Source organism: Poecile atricapillus, chromosome 7 (assembly GCF_030490865.1).
Source record: "Poecile atricapillus isolate bPoeAtr1 chromosome 7, bPoeAtr1.hap1, whole genome shotgun sequence".
Lineage (NCBI taxonomy): Eukaryota > Metazoa > Chordata > Aves > Passeriformes > Paridae > Poecile > Poecile atricapillus.
In genome coordinates, this window is record NC_081255.1 from 24,891,549 (window position 1) to 24,900,510 (window position 8,962).

The 8,962-nt window shown below is 43.6% G+C and overlaps 1 protein-coding gene across 1 annotated transcript; it reads right to left on the minus strand.

Moving 5' to 3' along the window:
* Positions 1 to 239: 239 nt before the first annotated feature.
* Positions 240 to 7,452, minus strand: PRDX1 (peroxiredoxin 1). The gene is made up of 6 exons (XM_058842937.1): positions 7,303 to 7,452; positions 4,419 to 4,535; positions 3,473 to 3,626; positions 3,078 to 3,200; positions 2,182 to 2,312; positions 240 to 621 (listed from the first exon to the last, which is right to left on the minus strand). Exons 2-6 carry the CDS (start codon positions 4,522 to 4,524, stop codon positions 536 to 538), a joined length of 600 nt encoding a protein of 199 aa, XP_058698920.1. The 5' UTR covers positions 4,525 to 4,535; positions 7,303 to 7,452; the 3' UTR covers positions 240 to 535.
* Between the last annotated feature and the right edge of the window lie 1,510 nt (positions 7,453 to 8,962).

An 8,962-nucleotide genomic window follows, 5' to 3' on the forward strand; every position in this document is an offset into this window, starting at 1 on the left:
ATACTACAGTGCTCAGAGCTTAATCCCGAGCCCTGATCCTTCATCTAACAGCCAAGTCGTGAGGAGTGTGAGGAGTACTTTATTACTTCAACATGATAACCAAGACTTTTTCTCTCCATTCTAATGGAGCTGTAGTAAAAGGCCTCAAGGACTCAAGATGTCTACAGAAAGCTTTCAGAAATGCAGTCTGCATTGCTCCCACGTCTCCTGACGACTACATAAAAGAACAGTAGACAGTGTGCTCTTTTCACAAGTTTAATAGAGTTACAAAAGGATACCACTGCTTTATGTAACACATGGCTAACCACAGACACGGCATTGTCACTAAGGTCAACAGGGCTTGATGTACAGATACTGATCGTTAGGATTTGCTATGAAGGTACTGTCAAAACGACAAACTTTCCTTCAAGTAAAAAAGTTACTGTTTATAACTAAAACATGATCCCTTGACTCAGATGCAATGACTTAATCAAAGTTCAGTAACTGATACTTGCTCTTTATGTAAGGCATACTAGCTTCCACTCAGGCTGAACGTTTATTTCTGCTTGGCGAAATACTCTTTGCTTTTCTGAACATCAGGCTTGATTGTGTCACTCCCAGGCTTCCAGCCAGCTGGGCACACTGAAATGATAAGAACGTTTAAGTCTTACCAGCTGCTCCTGCAGAACATGTTTTACACAACATTAAAGCAAAGTAGCAACTCGGAACATGAATAGATCTTTGCAACATACAGACAGTGCATTCAGTGTCACATTATGCTCTGTTTTGCTTGTTTCTATTTGTTTACTGGGCAGTACCACCCAAGGAACCAGGTGTCTGCCCAAGCAACAGTGGGTCCTTTACACAAGCACCTCTCCCAGCCCCACTTAAAAGCTTCTGGGAAGTCTGACAGCAAAGGTAATGCCAACTCCAGCAGCCCAGGCCAGAAAGGCTCTAACACCACACTGCACTTATCTCCTTGGATCCAGCCAAGTCTGTATTCCCCTTATCTTTAATCTACCCTGGCCCAGCTCTCCAGTTGAATGGGCAGGGGAAAAATTGTTCAACTGTCACTGGTTCCCCTACATGGCTATCAAAAAGCCACCATGATGCAGAGGTTGCATGGTCTCAAACTTCCAGCAGCTCCTTGAGCAGCATTTTTTGAACAGTGTTCCTTCTTTACTGCCATGGAATGCTGGATGTTTGCTCCACTCACAACTGGCAATTTTAGCCACAGTATGCTTGGTTTCTGAGTGTTGCTACACATCTTACTCTGGTCTGTCTGACTGCAGTCCTACAGTTCTAAAGGAAAACCTTTTGCCAGGTTTTGACTACTCAAAGGCACAGTAAACCACAAAATGCTTCATTTGCATGACATGTGACTGCTCCATCACCAAATGTTTGGGATGTCTCCTCACATGATTTATGTTTATATACCACAGTCACGAGAACACTTATTTTAATAAAACCTGCCACTGATTTACCACTTCTGAAGCACATTAAGTATGGCCAGCAGCAACAAATGTCATTAGTTAATGACAACTGAATATTACTAACACCTGCACAGCAATTTTGGATTTCCATAACTTGGTTCTAACTTTCTATCTGCATGCCTTTTTATTTTTTTCTTTCTCTCCTGCAGAAAAGCTGCCAGTATTGAACAGGTTATTCCTCCTGAACTATGGGGACAGAGACTCTCATCCATTTTACCCTCACTATATATTGACAGAAAGGTCAGCAGATTTTCTGGGAATTTAAGTAGTTTGCCTAACAGGCTGCATAAAACAATACATTAGTACTGATGGTCTCAACCTACCAAATCTGAGAGCAGAATCTAAATCAAACTTACTCTTGTAGGCTAAGTTACTACATGTTCTTAATTTCTGTCTCAGATATTTCCTGTGTCTAACTGAAAGAGACAACTTCTGTGTGCTGAAAAAGACATCCATCACCAAACTGGTTTAAGTGAAATCTCAACATGAACAAGTACTCAATGGACAAATAACTGGAATAGGATAAAGCATTATAGTGTCCTTCAATAAGCAGATTTACAGAACCAGCTGCATTTTTCAACAGTCACAATTACCGGCTGTGCATAGATTGATACATGCACTTAGTACCTTTCAGTAACCCTTGATTTAACCTGCTCTAACTCTTAAGTTAATACTTTAGAGAAAACATTAATTTGAAAAGCACTCTTACCTTCTCCATGTTTATCTGTAAACTGGAAGGCCTGGACAAGTCTGAGGGTTTCATCAACAGAACGGCCAACAGGAAGATCATTGATTGTAATCTGCCTCAAGATCCCCTTTTCATCAATGATGAACAGACCCCTTAAAACAAACAAAAACCAGACCTGATGTTAAGCACAGCTTTTGAAAGGCTGATTAGACTGACACAAGTTTCAAAAACTCAGGTTCACTATTTGAAACTAACACCTTGATATGTGCACAGCAATGAAACAGTAGCAGCTGAAAGCCCAACAGGAACTAGGACAGACAGGAGACAAGTCAAAGCACTGACACAGGAGAGAAGTGCTTCCTATTTAAGGAAGATGATAGTAGCTAAAAATAAGTAAGAGAAACCCCAGGAAAAAACAAATTCAAGGAGAGACCTTCTCACATGAAAAAAACCTCACTACACACTGTTTTCAAAAAGACAACAAGCAACAGCTCATCAGTCCTCCAACGTCAGGTTAAGAGTTAGCAGAAGTTCAGCTCCCTTGGCAACTTCTATGAACAGCAGACTAAAGACTTGTGATTTAATTAATCTGCACTTTGATTACTAGACTAAATACCTGTAATCACTTTCATGACTTGTAGATCTTGCATTACTAATGTTTGCAGCTCACCTGCATGAGACTCCTGCACTGAGCAGTCAAAGGCAAGCAGAATTTAACTTAGAAGCACAGGAAACCTAAGCACCGCAGAGAACCAGGGAACATCTCCCCTTGCAGGACTGTCTGACAGCCTGCAGGAGTTCACACCTGGAACAGCCAATAGCTTTAGCTGGCTGCAGGTGTTCAAGCTCTGTGTTCATCTGACATGTCCATGCATTGCAACATAACTTTATCAGGTCGTTTACCTCTGGCACATTACCTGTATGCAATACCTTCATCCTCCTTCAGCACTCCATACTCTTTGGCAATGGCACGTTTTGTGTCAGAAACCAGGGGGATTTTCATAGTGCCCAAACCCCCCTGTTTCTTAGGAGTGTTGATCCTAAAAGAAGAAAAGTTTACATGTTACAATATGGGCACTTCAAAATGAGGGCTCAAGGTACAACAGAAGCCTACAACAGATCCTTTATGCAATATCATACTCAATCTGCCATGTGGCAACAAAAGAACTGATGCCCAGTACACTCAATTCTGTTCAGAAGCACGTGGTACTACCAATATTTACCAGATGCCTTTGAATGCACTCAGAGCTCAGCTCCTGCATGAACCGAGGTCAGGCAGAACAGTCTGTTGGGTTTAAAGCCCGATTCTTACCAGGCAAGGTGACAGAAGTGAGAGTCAACAGAAGCTCCAATTACTTCACAGTTGATTTTCTTGAACTCATCAGCTCTGTCACTGTAGGCAATGATTTCAGTTGGACAGACAAAAGTGAAGTCCAGGGGGTAGAAGAAGAACACAACATATTTTCCTAGAAAAGCAGTTAATCTGTTAGTTTTCTAAGCAAAAGCAAACAATCAAACCCCACCAAAACACAGAAAAAACCTAAACCTTAAAACCCACCCAACCAGAGTCCCCATACCCAGACTGTCAAATTTAACAGGGAATGCTTGTCTCCTGGGTCTACTCCCAAGCCTGCCCCAAGTACAGCTCTGGGTATGCTACAGCAGAATACCACATGGCTGATCCCCAGCCACAGATCTGAAAGGCAACCAGCCATGGAGACACTTTAACTGAGTAGGTGTGTAGTCTATACCTTCTCATTAGCCTCATGCAGCCTGCAACATCATTAGAAATGTATTTCTAAATCCATCAACATGAGTACTTGATTGCTTCAGGGTTTTCCTTTATTTTTAGTGAAGCTTTTTTTGGCAATGCAAACATATGCTCTAGAGCCAGCACTCTAGAGAAAGGGAGTTTGTTGCTTAGATGAAATAATTTACTTTCCATTGACAAAGATGAGACAGAAGATGCTGCTGTTCCAAAGTCTGGAAATGTTACACCAGTCTCAGTATGGTACAGGGCAATGAGCCTGATGAAAGGTAACAGTTTAAAGGAGTTTTATGCTCATTGATAACATTTATCAGCTGGCACATTAAGTCACACTGCTGACAGCCTTCTAAGCATACTCCAGCCACCACTACACAAGCTCTGATCTTCAGTCCACTGCCAAGTGGTCACTATCATTTCAAAACCAAACCAAGATGTTCGGATATTCCTATGGCCAGCCTATCTGTGTAATTAGAGAAGCACATGAAATTACCTTTGTAGTCAGAGAGTTTGATGTCTTTGAACTGTCCATCTGGCATTACAGCCGTGGCAGTAAAGTCAGGAGCTGGTTTCCCAATGAAAGCCTTTCCTGAAGACATCTTGATTTAACCTAGACAAGAGTTAACACCAATACAGTTTAGATGGTAGTACATTTGCACCTGGAACTAAGGATTTATTCAAAGCATTTTATCAATCTAGATTAAACACCAAAGACAGTATATCAGCACTTAATCTTGCAACAAGGCTTAAGTGTTAAATGAGTTGTGTCATATTGGTAGTTAAACCACTATAGAGACTGCCAGCACTTGGAAATGTATAGCTCATGGCCTCCTAAAGATACAGTAATGGTTACCTAACTAGTAACAGCTCAGAGTCTGGGAAAGGGCTAGCCTAGAGCTTTAGTAGTACTCAGAAAACCATCCGTTTCCACATGGTGGAGGAATAGAAAGTCTGTTTTTTAGACCTTTCAATGAGAAGAACCTTCTTCAATTTTACAAGGGAATTTAAGACCTCAAACTTGACCTTCCTGTTGATTCTGAAAGAAAATAACTTCTGTTAATCCCCAGGGAACACTGTTCTGCATAACTACACTTTAACCTTTTGAACAAATCAACCCTTTTTTTTTTTGCAACCAGAAAGACTCGTGGCATACATGGAAATCACATTCTATGTTAATTACAATTTCACCAAGTCTAAATCAGTACAGCCAGGTTGTTTCCCCTTTAAGGAAAAAGAATGACAGGGTACACAAGGACAAGAGAATGCTATTCCAGCTGTCTGCCCCAAAAGCTTGTCATCTGTAATACACCCTTGTGTTCAGTATTTTTGCTCAGTTTGGGAATGGAGTAGAACACTTTAGACTTCCAGAGCATAATCTTTCAAATAGGCAATTCTATAAACCTAATTTCTGCAGATGATAAAATATTTTTAAAAGTTATTTCACTTTATTTTACACACTGCAGCACTCACTGTCTCAGAGATAAAAAACACATCAAAGGTTAGCATGAGTCTTATGTTGCTAAGGAAAGCCAAGAGCCAAGGACTGTTCCAAATTGTGCCTGCAAGGCACAAAGTCCATTCCAAAAACGGTTGAGAGCACCTCATTTCTTGGCTCCTTCCCCCTTGCCAGCCACTTTTTCCCAGAAGAATTAGCCCACAAGTCATTTAGCTTTGAACCCACACTTAGCCTTTTTAGCAATGGTTTTGCTTTTGAAAGTTTCTCTTGCACACCCTGACAGTAATGATCCACCTCTCAGTTTTCATTTGGAGAAGCACCCACACATTCAGCATTTCTAACTGTGCAACAAAGCTCCTTATCCCCATGTTCATCCAAGGGTTTTTTAGTCTTTAACTGCAGCAGGCTGGGAAGGAATGTGGTGGCCAGGACTAGAGACCATTTGTAGGATGCAGTGAAGCAGTCTGGCAGGAGGACATCAAGAATCCTGTACCCACAAATGCAGCTGTGGTTCTTAAAGTAAAATTCTGAAAGAGGGAGAGGGGAACATCCACTGCACCATATTTGTGTGAGATGCTTCCAGCTAGCAAGTTTTATGTTATAAGCAAGAGCTGTTCGGCCTGGAGTGCATGACCCCACATTTTTATCACTGAATTACATTATTTTCTGTTATCCAAGCTCAAGGTCATCCTTTTGCTCAGTTCTATGCCAGCCCTTCTATATTTGTTCCATCAGCAATCCTCTGGAGTATTTCACTAGGTATTCAAGGTCAGACTGCTCTTTGATACTTTCCCTTTCAAAACTACGAGTTATTGCCCCTTTCTCTGGTAACATTAAAATCTTTTAATATTTGCAGGAGACCTTGGTTGCCTCACACTGCAAGAGAATCATGTGCTTTCCTCAGAGCACCCATTGTGACCTGCCAACCCCTCTGTTTTTCTGTGCGGGGTCAGTGCGTGCTCTGCTCGGATCTTTAGCCACAGAATCTCCTAACCCGCAGAGGAGCAGACCACAGAATCACTGTTACTTCCTTTCACTGTGGAGGAGAGTAGAATGAGCACCATAAATCAAACACACTCGAATCCGGCCAGAGTATCTTTGTTGCTCATAGCCGCAGACAGCCTCAATTATCTTCAAACTGCAATTATAATAAGCCAGGCCTGCTCTCTTGAACGAGCGATTTCATACCTTTAGGGTGCCCTGAACAAAAGCGAAAGGCCCTTTCAAAACCATCAGCCTCCCACTCTGCCACCTTCAGACTGTCACAAAAATGCGGTCAGGCCACCGCAGCCGCTGTCGGGGTGCGATACCGAGCCGCGGGCATCGCGCACGGACCGCGGCACGCCTGGTGCCCAAGGGGCTCCGAGGCGACCTCCGAGCCTTTCCCCCGCCCAGGCCTCCGCTACACCGCTCTGGGACAGGGGAACCCGCCGCCTGCATGTCCCCGAGCCGCATCCAGCCCTCAGGTTTGGGGTTTCCTTAAGGCTTAGAAGCCAGCTGCCGCCTCGCTTGTCGGGGGCAGGGGCCGCTCGGCTCCCGGCAGGCGCCCAGCGCGCTCCCCCCGCGGGCGCTCCCCGCGGCTCCTCCTCCACAGCGCTGATAAAGGCCGGAGCGCTGGAGGGACTTATCTGCCCGCTCTGCCCGCCAAAAAAACTAAAAAAATCCCAAACCAAAACTAGGGAAAACTCAACACGGGGTGCGGGCGGCGCGATCCTTCGGGAGAGGGAAGAAAGGGCTCGCCCTACGCGCCTCGCTCAAGGGCGTATACGCGCAGAGGGGGAGGGGAAACGAACAAAAAAACCCACCCAAAACAGTACCAAAAAAACACATAAAAATAAAATAAAATTTAAAAAAATAAAATAAAAATAAAAGAAGCACTGTGCAAAGCCCCTCAGCGACCCCCGCGGCCCCGCACACTCACTCGGAGCGCCGAGCCGGTCCCGCAGACGCCGCAGCAGCACAATCGCGACCCGCTCTGCGCCAGCCGCGCCGCGCCGCCCCCTTTATAGCGGCGCGGATCTCGCGAGCGGATCCTCTCTCGGGGAGGGCAGGGCGGCAGCGCCTGCAAGGGCAGCATGACTTGGCAGATCCGGGGCTGGCCCCCGAATCGTGCTCTGGAGACAGTCCCGACAGGTGCCGAGGAACTATCCAATGCCTCGGTTATACACGATTGATGGGCTTGGTGCAAGAAGCCGTTGCATTTTTAGTGCCTTAATTAGCCGAGCTGTGGTTATTTGAAGTCCTCAGAGGGTACGCAGGACTTTGAGGGAGAGCCAGGGATGACTGGCATGTCATTCAAGAGAATTAAGTGTTGGCCATTGACAGAAGTAAAACGAAACCTCTGACGAACAGAGCAATGTGTGCTCTCAGTGTTACAGAGGTGCGGTGTCAAATCTCCATCCCCTCGCTCTGCACTACCCACTGCCCCCTCTCCCTGTTACTCATTCCCAAGGCTTTCACTGATTATTGTCCATCACTGGGAACACCGATCCAAGACATGCAAGTCAGCAAAAGAAAGATGAAAACGAACTTTAAAGTCTAATTGTTGAGCTTCAGTGGAAGGATGCAAACCCTTGGAAGATAGTTACTTCAGGGAATTTTGCATCATTCAGTAGTGAAGCTCCTCTGGGGAACGTTTAACCGCAGTGATTCCTCATAAGCACTGTCTTTGAATCCAAGAGTGAACAAGCAGTGTGGTACTTTTTAAGGGCCAAATTCTGAATTTAAATGTGAAAGCTTTATTAAATAATGAATACTAAAAGTCATTAAGCCATATCGAGGAAAAAAAATGCTTGCTTCTGTTGAAAGTGATACATGTGTTCACCAACTGATTTTTACTCATCTGTTTCTCAGTTTACAGTTGTGTTTCTTGTACCTGTTAAAACTTGATTATAAATTGTAATGAGAAGAAAATCCCAAAGGATTAACAAACTTTAAACGTTTATAATCAAGATCACTGCATAGTGTTGCTATGGCTCTGGTTCACCCAGAGATGACTCATTTTGGGACCAGATTAAATTAATCCTTAAATAATGAAAGAAAATAACATGCATATATGTACTCAAGAAAAAAACTGCACTCACTTTCATGCAACTGATTTATCTACTTCTATTTCTATTGCTATAGCACGCTTAATCTTTTACAGGAAAAAATTTGCTACTTTTTTAACATCAGTGTTGTCATGAGAATTGAGGTCTCTGTATTGAGACAGGTGTGTGCCTCCCCATCACCTCAGGCCAATGAACCCATGAACAGATTAACCCCTGAAAGGTCAGGCAGTCCTAAGCAAAACCTCCAGAACAATGTAGTCCCACTGCAATTCTGGCATGTTTAACAACGGACAAAGCAATAATGACTTTCCCATGGTTTCTGACTCTTTTAATGGTTGTTATTCTAATTTCTCATACTTTCAGATGCACAATATACCCAGTATGGTCTGCAGGTTGTTCCAGGTTTGTGCTGTAAGCATTGCCTTTCCATTCATATGTCCATGGCCTCATTACTTTTGATTAATTTCTGAGCTTGTCTTTCCAGACATCAGGTTTTGGAGGTTTTGGAATAATAAGTTGTCAGGGCCACTC

Coding starts and splice junctions, on each gene's coding strand:
- PRDX1 (XM_058842937.1), bottom strand. CDS start 4,524: ATGTCTTCAGGAAAGGCTTTCATTGGGAAACCAGCTCCTGACTTTACT. Junction 3,627..4,418: donor CAAACTCTCTGACTACAAAG/GTAATTTCATGT, acceptor CTGCTTTTCTAG/GAAAATATGTTGTGTTCTTC. Junction 2,313..3,077: donor GATGAAGGTATTGCATACAG/GTAATGTGCCAG, acceptor GTTTGTTTTAAG/GGGTCTGTTCATCATTGATG.